At 46.1% G+C, this 20,374-nt stretch overlaps 1 protein-coding gene across 1 annotated transcript in view; it reads left to right on the top strand.

Annotated features, from left to right (window-relative positions):
• Nucleotides 1-20,374, top strand: part of dscaml1 (Down syndrome cell adhesion molecule like 1) — a 618,289-nt gene that overhangs the window by 350,579 nt on the left and 247,336 nt on the right. Inside the window, exon 4 of the mRNA XM_070893140.1 lies at nt 1,758-2,036. Coding sequence (XP_070749241.1) covers nt 1,758-2,036 — 279 coding nt within the window. The remainder of the gene's footprint in view (nt 1-1,757; nt 2,037-20,374) is intronic.

The following is a 20,374-nucleotide window of genomic DNA, read 5'->3' as shown; positions in this document are numbered from 1 at the left end:
TCACCCACACTTTCCCACTGGTGCCATTAATGCATAAATGCTAAAGATTACCGCCCCGGGATGCCCCGATGTCCCGCCACCTTTCCCAGGCTGCACGGACGCCTGCCGGTAAGGCCACCGACACTCACCGAATTTCGCAGCCGCGGCGGCAAGAGAGCACTACACGCTCGATGACATCACCACGCGGGTGGTGACGGAGTGCGCAGCGGCCCCTCTTGACGCTGCCCTCCACCGTCCAAATTTACCACGAGCCGCGGGCACCCGGTCGCCGCCGACGGTAAGTACATAGCTGTCTGTTAGCCGCCCCTCGCAACAGCTGGCTTTCCAAACGGAATTTCGACCCCTGACGCTGCGAATGCCATAAACCTGGTCCAGTTCCGCTTTGCCGCACAGAGCCCGAAGTGGGAAGCCTTCTTTGCGGATGTGAAGCTCATCAGCAGCTGACGGAATCTAACCCTGCCTGAGTCAGTGAGGCTACCCCGGACTTGTTCACGGGGTTTCCTCACACCAGACCGCTAAATGGTGTCAGTCAAGTACGTCCGCTCTGCTGCACTCGTGCTCATGGTCAATTATGACTCATATTAAACCCATCACATTCTAACTTCTGATGGTGCACCTTCCAGCATTTAAAATTAAAAAAAAAAAATTCATTCCTGAGATGTGAGTGTCGCTGGCAGGGCCGGCATTTATTACCCATCCCTAATTGCCCTTGGTGGTGGTGAGCTGCCTTCTTGAACCGCTGTTCTTTGGTACAACTGACTGTCTCGCTGGGCCATTTCAGAGGGGCAGTTAAGAGTCAACCACATTGCTGTGGGTCTGGAGTCACATATAGACCAGACCCGGTAAGGGCGGCAGATTACCTTCCCTAAAAGACATTAGTGAACCAGAAGAGGTTTTATGACAGTTTCATGGTCACCATGACTGATACTAGCTTTTTATTGTAGATTTATTTAACTAAATTGATTTGAACTCCTGCCTCGTGATTCATTCGCCCAGGCCTAAAGGATTAATCCAGTGTTATAATCATTATGTCACGGTTCCTGCAATGCTCATCCCTGATAGTTCTATAACGTTGAACTTCAGCTGTTGGAGTTGTGTTATTTGTTTGCCATCATCCAGTGGAATGCTTTGACAAGGGCACAGTGTCACTTGGGGAATCACATCAGAGGTTTGAATTAGCATTATTAGCATCATCATCATCATCATCATCATAGGCAGTCCCTCGGAATCGAGGAAGACTTGCTTCCACTCTTAAAATGAGTCCTTAGGTGGCTGAACAGTCCAATATGAGAACCACAGTCCCTGTCACAGGTGGGACAGATAGTCATTGAGGGAAAGGATGGGTGGGACAGGTTTGCCGCACGCTCTTTCCGCTGCCTGCACTTGGTTATTAGCACGGGGTTTTAACGGATCAGTAAAATAGAAATGAAAAACACAGGTCAGATAATCAGTGAGTGAGTTAAACTGTGGGTCTATTCCAAATCTTAATTCCATTCAAAAAGATATCTCTCTCATTTTCTGGCTGTTTGTCTGTCTTGTCATTTTTCCCTTCCCATTCTTCTCTGCGCTTCCCTTCCTTTCTTCCCTTTCCTCTTTCTTCTTCCTCTACTTTTCTGTTCCATCCATCCTCCTCCCTTTCCCTCTTCCCTCACGTTTCCCCGAAGTGCAAACCACAGTGAAATTGAAGCTACGCAAGACTTGGTTCCATTGACGAACCCCACCGAAAAATCTGCGTGTTTTTTTTTTTCCCTCTGTAGATCCTATGGAATCAGCACCAACAGTGTTGGACAGTTTTCAGTCCAGAGAAGTTAAAACCGGGAAAACCATGGAGCTGCCTTGCATCGCTTCAGGTTATCCGAACCCAGCGATCCGCTGGCTGAAGGATAACAGGCCGTTGCCGGTAGATAGCAGGTGGACCAAGCGTATCACGGGCCTGACCATCAACAACCTACGTGTGGAGGACAGTGGGACGTACATCTGTGAGGTGACAAACACGTTCGGCTCAGCAGAAATTACCGAAATCCTTAAAGTCATAGGTAAGAGCCTTTCACGTCTCCGTAGACGTTCAGTGAGGTTGTGGATGAACCTGCAAGGGGAATGGAATCGGCTGCCTCCATGTGGAGGGTTCAGTGTTGACCAGAACACATAAAGGAATGGCTACGTTTCAAAAAGCAAAATACTGCGGATGCTGGACATCTGAAGTAAAACCAGAAAATACCAGAATTACTCAGCAGGTCAGGCAGCATCTGTGGAGAGAAAAACAGAGTTAATGTTTCGGTTCGATGACCTTCCATCAGAACGGTCATCGACCTGAAACGTTAACTCTGTTTCTCTCTCCACAGATGCTGCCCGACCTGCTGAGTGTTTCCAGCATGTTCTTTTGATAATAATGTTCCCTTGTTACTGATTTACTGACCAGAGGACATTTACTCTATCAAATCTTTTCTAGATTTTGAACATTTTTCCTAGATCCTATTTAATCTTTCGTCAGAAATGGCAATAGTTGGAAGTGCAACAGGTTTTTAAGCTGGGAAAGGGGGAGGGGAGGAAAGAACAAACGGAAAGGTCTGTGACAGAGTGGAAGGTAAGTGTGACCAAATGATGAAGGGATGGGATCGGGTAGACAGAAAAAAATTGTTTCCAGTGGTTGAAGGGTCTAGAACAAGAGGGGCAGAGACGTAAGGTTAAATGTAAGAGATTTAGGACAGGGAGCAAGTGAAAACTGTTTACAGAGATGGTTATAGAAACATAGAAACATAGAAAATAGGAGCATTAGTAGGCCATTTGGCCCTTCGAATCTGCACCGCCACTTAATATGATCATTCCTCTATCTCAACACCATATTCCCGCTTTCTCCCCATACCCCTTGATGCCTTATGTTTCTAGAAATCTATCCATCTCCCTTTTAAATATATTCAGTGACTTGGCCTGCACAGCCTTCTGTGGTAGTGAATTCCACAGGTTCACCACCCTCTGAGTGAAGAAATTTCTCCTCATCTCGGTCCTACTCCTGCACATATTTTCTATGTTTCTATGTTTCTAAATTTCCTACCCCGTATCCTGAAACTGAGACCCCTTGTTCTAGACTTCCCAGCCAGGGGGAAACATCCTCCCCGCATCCAGTCTATCCAGCCCAGTCAGAATTTCATACATTTCAATGAGATCCCCTCTCATTCTTCTAAACTCTAGTGAATACAGACCTAATTGACCCAATCTCTCCTCATACGACAGTCCTGCCATCCCAGGAATCAGTCTGGTAAACCTTCGCTGCACTCCCTCTATGGCAAGCATATTCTTTCTTAGGTAAGGAGACCAAAACTGCACACAATACTCCAGGTGCGGTCTCACCAAGGCCCTGTATAACTGTCGTATGACATTCTTGCCCCTGTACTCAAATCCTCTTGCAATGAAAGCCAACACACCATTTTTCTTCCGAACTGCTTGCTGCACCTGCATGTTTGCTTTCAATGACTGGTGTACCAGGACAGTTCTGAGGCAGTGGCGTGCACTGCTGCAGTTTGTGATTGAAGTCGAGACCATTATCAACAGCTAAGAATAGGTTAGATGGGTGGTTGAAGAAAGGGGGGAATAAAGGGATATATATGGGAGCAGGACAGGCATGGAGATTAGGACCACTGCTGATGTGGAGGATAAACACCCACACAGACTAGTTGGGCTGAACGGCCCGTTTCTGTGTCGTAGTTCTATGTGACGAGGGAGGGGCAGAGGAGAACAATGGGTTCTGCTTTGTTGAGAAGCTGAGGTGAAAGGCCAGGCTCACTGTACAGGCTACGACGGAGGTGAAAAGGAGGAGTTGATATCATCAGGAAATAGTGATTAGCTATAGACATTAAACTTGGGTTTTAAAAGCCAGCAGGAAGGGAAGACTGAGGGAGATGAGGAGTATCACAGTAGGCAGGCCCTGAGGAAGAAAACGCTGGAGTAGGTGTCTGTAAATCAAGATCAAAGTTCAACTTGACTCACTACTTTCACAATTTGATCATTTTTTAACTGGTTTAAATTCCCAGTACTTGGGAATTCCCACCACGCATAGAACCATGGAATCATAGATATTTACAGCACAGAAGGAGGCCATTCATCCCATCATGTCCGCACCGGACGACAAAGAGCTATCCAGCCTAATCCCATTTTCCGGCACTAAGTCCGTAGCCCTGTAGGTTACGGCACTTCAAGTGCACATCCAAGTACTTTTTAAATGTGATGAGGGTTTCTGCCTCTACCATCCTTTCAGACAGTGAGTTCCAGACCCCCACCACCCTCTGGGTGACAAAATGTTTCCCCATCTCCCCTCTAATCATTCTACCAATTATTTTAAATCTATGCCCCCTGGTTATTGACCCCTTTGCCAAGGGGAATAGATCCTTCCTATCCAACCTCCAGGCCCCTCATAATTTTATACACCTCGAAAAAGTCTCTCCTCAGCCTCCTCTGTCCCACAGAAAACAACCCCAGACTTTCCAATCTTTCCTCATAGCTAAAATTTTCCAGTCCAGGCAACATCCTCGTAAATATCCTCTGCACCCTCTTGAGTGCAATCAAATCTCTCCTGTAATGTGGTGACGAGAACTGCATGCAGTACTCAAGCTGTGGCCTAACTAATGTTTTATCTGCACATGATAAGAATACATTGTCCCATAGGAGAAATTATTACATCCCAATCATTCCTCAAGAGCTATATTCATCTTAGAAAAATAAACGGGTGACACAATAATGCAGTTCACTGTGGTGTGTAAAACTGTGTTGTTATCACTTGAATATGATGATATCACAGCAAAAATTGCAAGTGATTCTCATTAGTCTAAAGTGCAATAGCGAGGGAGTAGTGAGGCACTGTCTGTACCGATCCCATGGCATTATGTAAAGAACAGGGAGTTCTCCCGCTGTCCTGACCTCCATTCATCCCTCAACTAAAGCCACTAAAAACAAATTCATTCATTTATTATCTGTGGAACCTCGTGGAAAGAAAGACTTACATTTATATAGCACCTTTCACAACCACTGGACGTCTCAAAGCGTTTTACAGCCAATGAAATACTTTTAGAATGTAGTCACTGTTGTAATGTGGGAATCGCGGCAGCCAATTTGCGCACAGCAAGCTCCCACAAACAGCAATGTGATAATGACCAGATAAGCTGGTTTTGGGATGTTGATTGAGGAATAAATATTGGTCCCAGGACACTGGGGATAACTCCCCTGCTCTTCTTCGATATAGTGCCACGGGATCTTTTAAGTCCACCTGAGAGGGCAGACGGGACCTCGGTTTAACATTTCATCTGAAAGACGGCACCTCCGACAGTGCAGCGCTCCCTCAGTACTGCACTGGTTATGCACAAATTGGCTGTTGCTATTGTCTATATAAACTTCCAAATTATCCATTGGTTGTAAAGCATGTTGGTACGTCCTGAAGGTGTGATAGAAAGAAAGAACTTGCACTTACAGTGCCTTTCATGACCTCAGGATGTCCTAAGTGCTTTACAGCCAATTAACTACTTTTTTACTGCAGTCAGTGTTGTGATGTAAGAAACACAGCAGTGCACAGCAAGCTTCCACAACAATGTGATCATGATAATCTGTTTTAGTTATGCTGGTTGAAGGATAAATATCGGCCAGAACACCTGCTCTTCTTTGAAATAGTGCCGTGGGATCTTTTGAGCCCACCCGAGAGGTCAGACAGGGCCTCGGTTTAACATCTCATCTGAAAGACGGCACCTCCGACAGTGCGACACTCCCTCAGCACTGCCCCTCCGACAGTGCGGCACTCCCTCAGCACTGCCCCTCCAACAGTGCGGTGCTCCCTCAGCACTGCACTGGAGTGGCAGCCGAGATTTATGTGTTCATAAGAACATAAGAACATAAGAATCAGGAACAGGAGTAAGCCATCTAGCCCCTCGAGCCTGCTCCGCCATTCAACAAGATCATGGCTGATCTGGCCGTGGACTCAGCTCCACTTACCCGCTCGCTCCCCGTAACCCTTAATTCCCTTATTGGTTAAAAATCTATCTATCTGTGATTTGAATACATTCAATGAGCTAGCCTCAACTGCTTCCTTGGGCAGAGAATTCCACAGATTCACAACCCTCTGGGAGAAGAAATTCCTTCTCTACTCGGTTTTAAATTGGCTCCCCCGTATTTTGAGGCTGTGCCCCCTAGTTCTAGTCTCCCCGACCAGTGGAAACAACCTCTCTGCCTCTATCTTGTCTATCCCTTTCATTATTTTAAATGTTTCTATAAGATCACCCCTCATCCTTCTGAACTCCAACGAGTAAAGACCCAGTCTACTCAATCTATCATCATAAGGTAACCCCCTCATCTCTGGAATCAGCCTAGTGAATCGTCTCTGTACCCCCTCCAAAGCGAGTATATCCTTCCTTAAGTAAGGTGACCAAAACTGCACGCAGTAGTCCAGGTGCGGCCTCACCAATACCCTGTACAGTTGCAGCAGGACCTCCCTGCTTTTGTACTCCATCCCTCTAGCAATGAAGGCCAACATTCCATTCGCCTTCCTGATTACCTGCTGTACCTGCAAACTAACTTTTGGGATTCATACACAAGGACCCCCAGATCCCTCTGCACCGCAGCATGTTGTAATTTCTCCCCATTCAAATAATATTCCCTTTTACTGTTTTTTTTCCCAAGGTGGATGACCTCACATTTTCGACATTGTATTCCATCTGCCAAACCTTAGCCCATTTGCTTAACCTATCTAAATCTCTTTGCAGCCTCTCTGTGTCCTCGACACAACCCGCTTTCCCACTAATCTTTGTGTCATCTGCAAATTTTGTTACACTACACTCTGTCCCCTCTTCCAGGTCATCTATGTATATTGTAAACAGTTGTGGTCCCAGCACCGATCCCTGTGGCACACCACTAACCACCGATTTCCAACCCAAAAAGGACCCATTTATCCCAGCTCTCTGCTTTCTGTTAGCCAGCCAATTCTCTATCCATGCTAATACATTTCCTCTGACTCCGCGTACATTTACCTTCTGCAGTAACCTTTTGTGTGGCACCTTATCGAATGCCTTTTGGAAATCTAAATACACCACATCCATCAGTACACCTCTATCCACCATGCTCGTTATATCCTCAGAGAATTCCAGTAAATTAGTTAAACATGATTTCCCCTTCATGAATCCATGCTGCGTCTGCTTGATGGCACTATTCCTATCTAGATGTCCCGCTATTTCTTCCTTAATGATAGTTTCAAGCATTTTCCCAACTACAGATGTTAAACTAACCGGCCTATAGTTACCTGCCTTTTGTCTGCCCCCTTTTTTAAACAGAGGCGTTACATTAGCTGCTTTCCAATCCGCTGGTACCTCCCCAGAGTCCAGAGAATTTTGGTAGATTATAACGAATGCATCTGCTATAACTTCCGCCATCTCTTTTAATACCCTGGATTGCATTTCATCAGGACCAGGGGACTTGTCTACCTTGAGTCCCATTAGCCTGTCCAGCACTACCCCCACCTAGTGATAATGATTATCTCAAGGTCCTCCCTTCCCACATTCCCGTGACCAGCAATATGTGGCATGGTTTTTGTGTCTTCCACTGTGAAGACTGAAGCAAAATAATTGTTTAAGGTCTTAGCCATTTCCACATTTCCCATTATTAAATCCCCCTTCTCATCTTCTAAGGGACCAACATTTACTTTAATCACTCTTTTCCATTTTATTTATCGGTAAAAGCTTTTACTATCTGTTTTTATGTTTTGCGCAAGTTTACTTTCGTAATCTATCTTTCCTTTCTTTATTGCTTTCTGAGTCATTCTTTGCTGTCGTTTAAAATTTTCCCAATCTTCTAGTTTCCCACTAACCTTGGCCACCTTATACGCATTGGTTTTTAATTTGATACTCTCCTTTATTTCCTTGGTTATCCACGGCTGGTTATCCCTTCTCTTACCGCCCTTCTTTTTCACTGGAATATATTTTTGTTGAGCACTATGAAAGAGCTCCTTCAAAGTCTTCCACTGTTCCTCAATTGTGCCACCGTTTAGTCTGTGTTCCCAGTCTACTTTAGCCAACTCTGCCCTCATCCCACTGTAGTCCCCTTTGTTTAAGCATAGTACGCTCGTTTGAGACACTATTTCCTCACCCACATTTAAAAAAAACAGAGAAAAAAAATAGAGAAATAAAACAGGAAAACAGAGAGAAAAAAAACAGAGGGAAAAAACAGTGAAAAAAAACAGAGAAAAAAAACAGAGAAATAAAACAGGAAAACAGAGAGAAAAAGTCCCTGGAGTAGGACTTGAACCCACAACCCACTGGGCCGTGGTTGATGTGTGAGGTGTGTATAAATTAAGTTTGCTCTTTATTTTTTTTCCTCAGCGTGATAATTTTCCTTTTTGAGCAGTCTAATGATTTTGCTGATGGGCCTGTGGTGAAGAAATAGAGAGCTGAAGAACAGACTGCAGAGAGCAGCTAACGGCCTTACTCCAGAGTCCAAAACCAAATGCAACGTTCCCTCCTGCAGTTCGGTGATGAGAAGGAACTGTGCCTTCACTCCCATCTGCCGGGGGATGAGCTCAGACTTGTGCCTGGGTCTATCTCCAAGGACAGAAATCCCTGAACGGCAATGACTTGCTTGCTCCATGCTGTGTGGAGAGCAGTGGAGCAGGACAAAGTTTGGCTGAGTTGTTCCGAACTGAACCAAATTGGATTTATTGCGACAGAAAAATCCACATTGTTGCTTAAGCTGGATGTTGGAATTATAATACCGCCTGCCCATCTCAACAAAATGGTAGCATTGAGACCTCAGGGTCCATTTCTGCAGTGTCTCTGTGTCTAATCCTGTCAGTTGTGGCTCAGTGGGCGGCACCCTCGCCTGCGAGTCAGAAGGTTGTGGGTTCAAGTCCCACGCCAGGAACTTGCGCACACAAATCTAGGCTGACACTCGCTGAGGGAGTGCTGCACTGTCAGAGACGCCATCTTTTGGCTGAGATGTTAAACCGAGGCCCTGTCTACTCTCTCAGGTGGATGTAAAAGATCCCATGGCACCATTTTGCAGAAGAGCAGGGGAGTTATCCCCGGTGTCCTGGCCAATATTTATCCCTCAATCAACATAACAAAAAAAACAGATTATCTGGTCAGCATCACATGGCTGTTTGTGGGAGCTAGCTGTGCGCAAATTGACTGCTGTGTTTCCCGCATTACAACAATGACTGCATTCTAAAAATATTTCATTGGCTGTAAAGTGCTTTGAGACATCTGGTGGTCGTGAAAGGCACTATATAAATCCAAGTCTTTCTTTCGTTCAATACTTGGACGTACCATATGGCTCAGTGATCCAATCTTTAGGTGTCTGTTGTCCAAGGTGTCTATTTCCTTTGTGGATGGTCATCAGCCGGGCCTGTACTCCTCTCGCTTTCTGTCTGGTCCGAACAAATATGCAAGTCTGGTCAAAGAGAGTGAGGTGGCACTTATCTAATCTGAAGGGCTACTTTCCTGGCTTGAGGAGGTCTGACCACAGTTTCACTCTTCAGTTTCAGATTCAGTTCAGTCAGAGTTATGGGTTGCCTGAATCTAACGCCCTTGTTTGTCCAAACGCTCAGCTCCCCTCTGCCCAGCAGCTGATGTGTTGCTCTTTTCAACGCCATTGTACCTTTTGGATAACGTGCCTTCACGTGAAATATCTATTTTGCTTTTTGAAAGCATTGCAATTTGCAAAGGAAATGGCAAAGTATCAGCCGTCGGAGGTTACCACTGGCGTTCCACGTCTCTTAGCGAAGGGGTAGGGTGTTGGGCGATCACGGCAGAAGGTTTGCTTGTGGGACTGGGGGACAGGGAGAGGGAGGGAGGAAACATAGAAATTTACAGCGCAGAAGGAGGCCATTTCAGCCCATCGTGTCCGCGCCGGCCGACAAAGAGCCGCACGGCCCTCGGTCAGCAGCCCTGAAGGTTATATATAAACCCATGAACAATGAACAATGGCGGAAAGGTAAAGAGCACCCAGCCCAACCTGCCCGCCCCACGCAACTGTGACACCCCTTGCACTGAAACATTCTACACTCCACCCCAACCGGAGCCATGTGATCTCCTGGGAGAGGCAAAAGCCAGATAAAAACCCAGGCCAATTGGGGAAAAAAAAATCTGGGAAAATCCCTCTAGGAAGTATTCCTGCCCCTCCTTACCTCCTCCACCTGAGTGCTCCCACCTCCCTTGAGCCGCCAGAATCCCGGCCGGCGAGCATCAAATTCAAACGGCTGTCAAAAATCTAAGGATCAGAGAGCTTCATTAACATATTACTATAATCACGGACCCGCCTCTTCGGAGCGGGTTACGCGGACATCCCCAAACCTGCTGCCGTTAAACCGGGAGTAGGTGCTTTTGCGGTGGGTTGGGGCTGGGTTTCATATATTAACCCAATGCTCCCCGAACTCTCTCCCGCCCGTCTTGGGTCGGGGGTGGCGGGGGGATGGGGGGAGGTGCTTATAATTCTTTCCCTTTGTGTCTATAGTTTCAATAAGGGAGATGGGAGACCAGTTAGAGGGCCCGAACACAGTGCACTACAGACGAGATAAGTGTTTAATATTTCATGTGAATAAATATACTCGACTCACTGAGATGTCAGTGCAGGACGCTGACGTCGCCGTGATCACTTTGGTGCAGACAGATCATCCGATGATGTGACAGTGCTGTCATGCCCAGAGCTCCAGGGTTACCTGATGCCTCAACAGATGGAAGGTAGCTCTTTCATCCTGACAACTGATGCATGTGAAAGCGGATATTGCACTGGCGGGGCCCACTGGTTGTCGAGGTAATGTGTGGCTTGACGTTGGAATGGAATGCATTGGCTAGTGCTGTTCCATCAGCGGCTCGTTGATGGTGACAGAGTGGGCACTGCCGGCTAGAAATTTGGTTGGATAGCTACAGGGGGCTTGCAGCCACGAGCGGCGGCATTGGCGCCGCTCGGCAAATTCAGTATGCCGGTACCGGCAGCGTTGAGGAGTATCGCCCGGGAGCTGTACAATATCCCCGGTATCGACACGGTTGGATAATTTGGTTAGCACTGCACCCGTAGCGCCCCCTCGTGACACCGCCAGAGAAAGCTGGCGTGCAGAGCTGTCCCGGGGCTCAGGGAAGGAACGACTGTGTGAGGATGATTGTGTTTTTTTTTGCGATTTCACTTTATTTGGGGTGAGTAATGTAGAGGGAATGTCTTTTTGTTCCGATTTTCTTGTTGTTGCAGGGAGACCTCTCTTGGGGTGCCACGAAGCGGCTCTTTGGCACGGGATATTCAGTTGTACACTCGGCCGAGCGCCCTGAGAGAAGTGTGGAACGCTTCCCTTTAGCTCCACTCCACTCTCAGGACGCAACCACTGAATTTTGCTGTTCCCGTCGCTAAACATTTTCCGCCGCTAAATTTAGCCACCACCCAACATTAGTGCCTTCAAAATCCTCCAACCAAATTTCTAGCCCTGGGTTTGTTGGAGAGCAGGGACTACCTCGAAAACAAGCCAGAGCAGATCGTAGGCTGGTCAGCAATATTTCATTTACATATGAGCTGAAGTAGAGTGGGAGGGAGGCACCTGTAGAACAAAAACACCAGCGTAGGTCTGTTGTCCGATTGACCTGTTTCTGTGCCATAAAATTCGAAGTAATTTTATTTCACTGGACTTGGTTTCCCCCTGTGTGCGAGACAGATTCATCTAATTTGCAGAAATGGGATGCTCATTACAAAAAAACAAAGAGGATGTTCCAAACCTACTAACACTGACAGAGAAAATATAACAGGCTCCATCAGGCTGTTATGTTACGTTAGGACCTGCAGGATTAACCCTCGCCCGGTCCAACAGTGTCCAGAGTTCGGACTTGTGGAACAGACAATTCAAGGCAATGATTTCTGCAATAAGTTTGCTTTACTTAAAATCAACAAAAGGTTACAAGTAAGTACCATAACACACAGTAATCCCAGATTATGAATAAGCATGCACAGGTCTATTCCTTTACTTAAAACTCAAGTGATCATAAGCAAAGACTCATACGTATTAACACCAGCGAGTGGTCGGTTCGGCAGTGACTAGATGTGACTCTTTAATTGGCAACTGACCAGGTTGCCTTTCAACTGCAACAGTACCTGGGCTGTCCCTTTGTATGTACATGTTTCATCCAGCATGGGTAATGGCTGACGTTTTTTTTTATCCTCTTCTCCATTCCCCGTTGTTAAGTTATTCATAAGAGTTTGCAGAAGAGCAGCAAACTGTATCGTCACATCTTGTATCATCACATCACATCACACATTGTATCGTGACTTTTTTGCAGAATTCCCAAGGTTTGCTTTCCTCTCTTTAGCCCTAAATGTCTCGTTTTATGACCCTGCGATCTCTCTATTGGAGACGCTTTTCATCTGGAACTTCTCTCAGCTAAAAAAAGGGATTTGTTTTTCTATGAGTACCCCCTGCATTCACAACCATTTGTTCTTACAGAACAGTGTTCGAAATATCTCAATTACATAACACCTTTCACATTCACTTTTAATTTGTTCAGCAAAATGTCTGTTGATTCTCGTGAAGCGTATTGGTCCATGAAATTTGGTCAACTTTAAGCCAACTTTCACACAATGTTACAGTTAGAAACATAGAAACATAGAAACATAGAAAATAGGTGCAGGAGTAGGCCATTTGGCTCCTCGAGTCTGCTCCACCATTTAATACGATCATGGCTGATCTGATCATGGACACAGCTCCACTTCCCTGCCCACTCCCCATAACCCTTCACTCCCTTATCGCTCAAAGATCTGTCTATCTCCGCCTTAAATATATTCAATGACCCAGCCTCTACAGTTCTCTGGGGCAGAGAATTCCACAGATTTACAACCCTCTGAGAGAAGAAATTCCTCCTCATCTCAGTTTAAAATGTGTGGCCCCTAACTCTGAGACTATGGGCTCAATTTCCCCAGTGATTTGCGCCGTTTTTTTAAGAGCAGGCTGCTCTTTTTGGCCTAAGTTGAAAAACCACAGTTTTCCCAATCAATTTGCACCAGCGTAACTCAGTTACGATTTTTTTAGGTCAGTTTTTTTTCAGCCAAAGTGGGCGTAACCAGCCACCTACACCAATTCTGGCCATTTGGGGAAGTTTGGCCAGCTGAGAGTTACTCCAGTTGTGCTTAGGCCAGCGTATGTGACCTCTGCAGAAAAACCTTCCGGAGAGCTAAGGAAATCGGTGCAGGTAAGGAAATCGGCGCAGCAGCTGCCCGGACACACTGAAAGAATTGAAAAATACATAGCAGCAACTTACCTCCAACCCCGCCCGAAGGTTGTCCGGTCCCATTCTCGGTCCCTGGTTCACACACACAGTCCGGTCCAAGTCTCGGTCAGAGAGAGAGAGAGAGAGAGAGAGAGAGAGAGAACCGGACGGGGTTGGAGGTAAGTTGCTGCTATGTGTTTTTCAATTCTTTTAATGTGTTGGGAACTGGCTGCAACCTCAGTTCGCATTGTGTCCCTGGTTACCATGGCAACCCGATCCTTTTGGCGCAGATCAAGGCTGAACCCCCAAAACTAAAGGTTTGGTTTTGCCACGCCAAAATGAAGAAATCCAACGGGGAAACTTTGAATCTTTTTTTTTGGTGTACTTAGGCCTCCAAAAATCGGGCGTAACTCTTCAAGTACGCCAAAAAAAATGCTTTGGGAAAAATTGAGCTCATATGTCCCCTAGTTTTAGTTCCCCCTATGAGTGGAAATATCCTCTCTGCATCCACCTCATTTTCTTAGATGTTTCAATAAGATCACCTCTCATTCTTCTGAACTCCAATGAGTATAGCCCCAACCGTCAAGGTCCCTTCACTGTCATACAACCCTTCACCAGCTAAAGAGCAAAGTATATATCTGGGTTCTTGGCCAACAGAAGACCAACACGTAAAGGGGGAGGGGAGGTGGGGGGAGGGGCGATAACAAACATTTGAACATGCCATCTGAATATTATGCCAACGTTTAGTGGCCAGACCAGGAAGAAAGAACAATGGTTCCTGATTCAACTGCAGCATTCTCGGGGAGAGAACAGAGTGATTCAGGCCCAACCGTAGATCCTCCCAACATTTGGTTCCAGAACAACAAGCTGTCAAATCGAACACAATCTATTCCCTTCAGCATTTTATCAGATCACCCCTAAGTCTGCATTTCTCTGAGGTGTAGAGTCCTCTATGGTGGTCAATGATTGGAGCGTGGGCAGGTACAGCAGGAGCGGCGAGGTTGGGGTGCAGAAGCGGCAAGTGATCGTGGAGCAATGTGATTTTTGGGGCCAGAAGATGCGAGGGCCCAGGGGCAGCACGGGCCAGCTCACACTGCAATATGTGCGTGCACTAGGTCCGTGCAGCAGAGCTGGTCTCCAGTCGTCTTGGTTAATCCTTACCACTGGACCAAGACCTAGCTCTGTCAAGCCCGTGTGGTGGCTGGTGTGCAACGGCCACCACATGTTAAAAAAAATCCACGCACAGGCGTCTTACATAGAAACATAGAAACATAGAAAATAGGTGCAGGAGTAGGCCATTCAGCCCTTCGAGCCTGCACCACCATTCAATAAGATCATGGCTGATCATTCCTTCAGTACCCCTTTCCTGCTGTCTCTCCATCCCCTTGATCCCCTCAGCCATAAGGGCCATATCTAACTCCCTCTTGAATATATCCAATGAACTGGCATCAACAACTCTCTGCGGCAGGGAATTCCACAGGTTAACAACTCTCTGAGTGAAGAAGTTTCTCCTCATCTCAGTCCTAAATGGCCTACCCCTTATCCTAAGACTATGTCCCCTGGTTCTGGACTTCCCCAACATCGGAAACCTTCTTCCCGCATCTATCCTGTCCAGTCCCATCAGAATCTTATATGTTTCTATGAGATCCCCTCTCATCCTTCTAAACTCCAGTGAATAAAGGCCCAGTTGATCCAGTTTCTCCTCATATGACAGCCCAGCCATCCCTGGAATCAGTCTGGTAAACCTTCGCTGCACTCCCTCAATAGCAAGAACGTCCTTCCTCAGACTAGGAGATCAAAACTGAACACAATATTTCAGGTGAGGCCTCACTAAGGCCCTGTACAGCTGTACTAAGACCTCCCTGCTTCTATATTTAAATCCCCTAGCTATGAAGGCCAACATACCATTTGTCTTCTTTACTGCCTGCTGTACCTGCGTGTCCACTTTCAGTGACTGATGAACCATGACACCCAGGCCTCGTTGCAACTCCCCTTTTCCTTGTCTGCCGCCATTCAGATAATATTCTGCCTTTGTGTTTTTGCTCCCAAAATGGATAACCACAGATTTATCCACATTATACTGCATCTGCCATGTATTTGCCCAAGTCACCCTGCAGCCTCTTAGCATCCTCCTCACAGCTCACACAACCACAAAGTTTAGTGTCATCCGCAAACTTGGAGATATTACACTCTATTCCTTCATCTAAATCGTTAATGTACATTGTAAAGAGCTGGGGTCCCAGCACTGAGCCCTGCGGCACTCCATTGGTCACTGCCTGCCATTCTGAAAAGGACCCGTTTATCCCGACTCTCTGCTTCCTGTCTGGCAACCTGTTCTCTATCCACGTCGGTATATTACCCCCAATACCATGTGCTTTGATTTTGCACACCAATCTCTTGTGCGGAACCTTGTCAAAAGCCTTTTGAAAGTCCAAATACACCACATCCACTTGTTCTCCCTTGTCCACTCTACTAGTTACATCCTCAAAAAATTCCAGAAGATTTGTCAAGCATGATTTCCCTTTCATAAATCCATGCTGACTTGGACCGATCCTGTCACTGCTTTCCAAATGCGTTGCTATTTCATCCTTAATGATTGATTCCAACATTTTCCCCACTACTGATGTCAGGCTAACCGGTCTATAATTACCCATTTTCTCTCTCCCTCCTTTTTTAAAAAGTGGTGTTACATTAGCTACCCTCCAGTCCATAGGAACTGATCCAGAGTCGATAGACTGTTGGGAAATGATCACCAATGCATCCACTATTTCTAGGGCCACTTCCTTGAGTACTCTGGGATGCACACTATCAGGCTCCAAGGATTTATCAGCCTTCAATCCCATCAATTTCCCTAACACAATTTCCCGCCTAATAAGGATATCCTTCAGTTCCTTCTTCTCACTAGACCCACTGTCCCCTAGTACCTTTGGAAGGTTATTTGTATCTTCCTTCATGAAGACAGAACTGAAGTATTGGTTCAATTGGTCTGCCATTTCTTTGTTCCCCATTATAAATTCACCTGAATCAGACTGCAGGTCTTTACTAATCTTTTTCTCTTCACATATTTATAGAAGCTTTTGCAGCAAGCTTCCTCTCATACTCTATTTTCCCCCTCCTAAAAAAACCCTTAGTCCTCTGTTGAATTCTAAATTTCTCTCAGTCCTCAGGTTTGTTGCTTTTTCTAGCCAATTTATATGCCTCTTCCTTGGCTTTAACACTATCTTTAATTTCCTTTGTTAGCCTTGGTTGAGCCACCCTCCCAATTTTATTTTTACTCCAGACAGGGATGATAAATTGCTAGAGTTCATCCATGTGATCTTAAAAATGTTTGCCACTGCTTATTCACCCTCAACCCTTTGAGTATCCTTTGCCAGTCTATTCTAGCCAATTCACGCCTCATACCGTCGAAGTTACCTTTCCTTAAGTTCAGGACCCTAGTTTCCGAATTAACTTTGTCACTCCATCTTAATAAGGAATTCTACCATATTATGGTCACTTTTCCCCAAGGGGCCTCGCACAATAAGATTGCTAATTAGTCCCTTCTCATTACACATCACCCAGTCTAGGATGGCCAGCTCCCTGGTTGGTTCTTCGACATATTGGTCTAGAAAACCATCCCTAATACACTCCAGGAAATCCTCCTCCACCGCATTGCTACCAGTTAGGTTAGCCCAATCAATATGTAAATTAAAGTTGCCCATGATTACTGCTGTACCTTTATTGCACACATCCCTTATTTCTTGTTTGATGCTGTCCCCAACCTCACTACCACTATTTGGTGGTCTATGCACAACTCCCACTAGCGTTTTCTGCCCTTTGGAATTCCGCAGCTCCACCTTTCAGGATATTGTTCGGGATCTGGAATATTAGGTCCTTCATTGAAACAACTGTGAACTCATCCTTTTTGGCGTAGAAGCAAGTCATCCTTGTTTCGAGGGACCACCTGTGATGATGATGATGATAGAGCACAGTGGAGATAGTGTCTTACTTTCTCATCATAGCCAAACAGCAAGGCTGCTTAACCCAGTCTCATCTGAAATGGCTCAGCATCGCTGTAAACTCCTATTGGGAAATAACTGAGGTTTCTGGGTGAGAAGACGTTGGGCTGGTACAGGTACTTGTGTGGCAGTGCCCAATTCTGTCTGATCTTGTGAGGTGTTCCACCTACCATCCCCACTGCCTGAGTCATTAGCCAGCTCCTCATGTGAATGTTAACTTGACAGAGCACCTCTTGCGGAGATAGATACTTCAGTGGCTGGTCAGTATTCAGGACACTGGTGTTGACCGAGCTGGTTCGAAGATGTTAAAGATGGGGAAAGACACTTTAATAATCTACTATTATTGTCCGTGTCCCACTTTAAAATCCAGGAATTTCCTGCATTTTATTTGAATCGGAAGCTCCCAATGCTTACATAAGAACATAAGCAAAAGGAGCAGGAGGAGGCCATGTGGCCCCTCGAGCCTGCTCTGCCATTCAATAAGATCATGGCTGATCTGATCCTGGCTTCAACTCCACTTCCCCGCCCGCTCCCCATAACCCTTTATTCCTTTATTCAAAAATCTGTCTACCTCCATCTTAAATATATTCAATGTCCCAGCCTCCACAGCTCTCTGGGGCAGAGAATTCCACAGATTTACAACCCTCAGAAGAAATTCCACATCATCTCTGAAACTATACCCACTAGTTCTAGATTCCCTCACGAGGGGAAACATCCTCTCTGCATCTATGCTGTCAAGCCCCCCCTCAGAACCTTATACTTTTCAATAAGATCACCTCTCATTCTTCTAAACTCCAGTGAGTATAGGCCCAACCTGCTCAACCTTTCTTCATACAACAACCCCTTCATCTCAGGAATCAACCTAGTGAACTTTCTCTGAACTGCCTCCAATGCAAGTATATCCTTCCTTAAATAAGGAGACCAAAACTGCACGCAGTACTCCAGGTGTGGTCTCACCAATACCCTGTATAGTAGTAGTGGGACTTCCCAACTTTTATTTTCCAAGCCTCCTTGCAATAAAGGCCAACATTCCATGTGCCTTCCTAGCTCTTAGCTCACAACAGATAGAAGAATTTCTCCAAGCCTTTCCAAGGCGATGTCGGATAGCAGCCCAGGATTGGGTCTTTATTGTTTCTTCCACTCTCTCTGTTTAGTGCTAAATTGAAAGCCTCATTTAGAAAGACCACAGAAATTATTCATTGGCAAAAGAGGGGAGATGAAGTGAATTTTTTTTTATGCAACAAGTTATGATCTGGAATGCATTGCTTGAAAGGGTGGTGGAAGCAGATTCAGTAGTAACTTTCAAAGGAAAAATTCACAGGTCTATGGGGAAAGTGCAGGGGTGTGGGAATAATTGGATGGTTCTTTAATGTCAGCTGTGGCTCGGTTGTTGGTGCCCTCACCTCTGGCTCAGAAGGTTGTGGGTTCAAGTCCCAGTCCACACACTTGGCACAAAAGTCTAGGCTGACACTCCAGGGCAGTGCTGAGGGAGCGCGGCACTGTCGGAGGTGTCGTCTTTCAGATGGGATATTAAACCGAGGCCCCGTCTGCTCTCTCAGATAGACGTAAAAGAACCCATGGCACTATTTCGAAGAAGAGCAAGGGAGTTATCCCTGGTGTCGTGGCCAATATTTATCCCTCAATCAACAAAACAAAAAACAGATTATCTGGTCATTATCATATTGTTGTTTGTGGGAGCTTGCTGTGCGTAAATTGGCTGCTGCAATTAGCACATTGAAACAGTGATTGCATGTCAAAAGTACTTGATTGGTTGTAAACCGCTTTGGGACATCCGGTGGTCATGAAAGGCGCTATAGAAATTCAAGTCTTCTTTCTTTCAAAGGGCTGGCATAGGCACAATGGGCCGAATGGCCTCCTTCTGTGTTGTATTCTTCTGTGATTCTATAATTGCTGGTTGATGCGGAAATTTGAAATACTACACTGGTGTTGAGAGCATATTTAAATTGGGGTTAATGTACAATTGTTGGTATAAAATAAACGCAAGCTTTATTATGTATCCAACCCACGCTACACTTGCAAATGTCTGATGCTGATGTTGGGTCTCAAAAATTGAAAGTATTTAAATGGTTGTGTAGCTGAGGAGGGTTTAATACAGGAGGAGTTTGTAATTAAGCTAGCTTTGTGTGGAACCCCAGTACAATTGATAGCCATTAACATCATCATCATCACAGGCAGTCCCTCGAAATCGAGGAAGACTTGCTTCCATTAAAAGTGAGTTCTCTGGTGACTATGCAGTCCAATGCAGGAATTACAGTCTCAGTCACAGGTGGGACAGACAGTGGTTGAGGGAAAGGGTGGGTGGGGAGTCTGGTTTGCCGCACGCTCTTTCCGTTGCCTGCGCTTGGTTTCTGCATGCTCTAGGCGACGAGACTCGAGGTGCTCAGCACCCTCCCGGATGCACTTCCTCCACTTAGGGCGGTCTTTGACCAGGGATTCCAAGGTGTCGGTGGAGATGCTGCACTTTATCAAGGAGGCTTTGAGAGTGTCCTTGTAACGTTTCCTCTGCCCACCTGGGGCTCGTTTGCCGTGAAGGTGTTCCGAGTAGAGCGCTTGCTTTGGGAGTCTTGTGTCGGGCATGCGGACAATGTGGCCCGCCCAATGGGGCTGGTCGAGTGCGGTCAGTGCTTCGATGCTGGGGATGTTGGCCTGATCGAGAACACTGACGTTGGTGCGTCTGTCCTCCTAGGGAATTTGCAGGATCTTGCGGAGACACCTTTGGTAGTATTTCTCCAGCGATTTGAGGTGTCTACTGTTTGTGGTCATTAAGAATGACGTGGTGACTGGATGCTACCTTTTCCAAGCCTGTATACCTGAATGGCTACTTCCAGCTTCAACCATCGGGCGAGGGGGTTCGAGCTTATGAATAGGAAACTTCCTGTTGGTGCTTAGTGCCTGAGTCAGCCTGGCTCGGTTTGTAGCACTCTCCGCTCCTGAGTCAGAAGGCTGTAGGTTCTAGCCGCACTCCAGGACTTGAGCGCATTGTCAGTGCAGAGGTGAGGGCGTCTGCAGTACCGATAGATGTTAAATCGTCTGCTTGTTCAAGTGGATGTAAAAGATCCTGTGGTATTGTTTGAAGAGCAGGGAGAGTTCTCCGCAGTGTCCTGGCCAGCATTTCTCCCTCAACCAACACCACCAAAAACAGATTAAATG

The sequence above is a fragment of the Pristiophorus japonicus genome, chromosome 11 (assembly GCF_044704955.1).
Source record: "Pristiophorus japonicus isolate sPriJap1 chromosome 11, sPriJap1.hap1, whole genome shotgun sequence".
NCBI lineage: Eukaryota > Metazoa > Chordata > Chondrichthyes > Pristiophoridae > Pristiophorus > Pristiophorus japonicus.
Note: the sequence above shows the minus strand (reverse complement) of the source record. Positions and strands in the feature narration are given on the sequence as shown.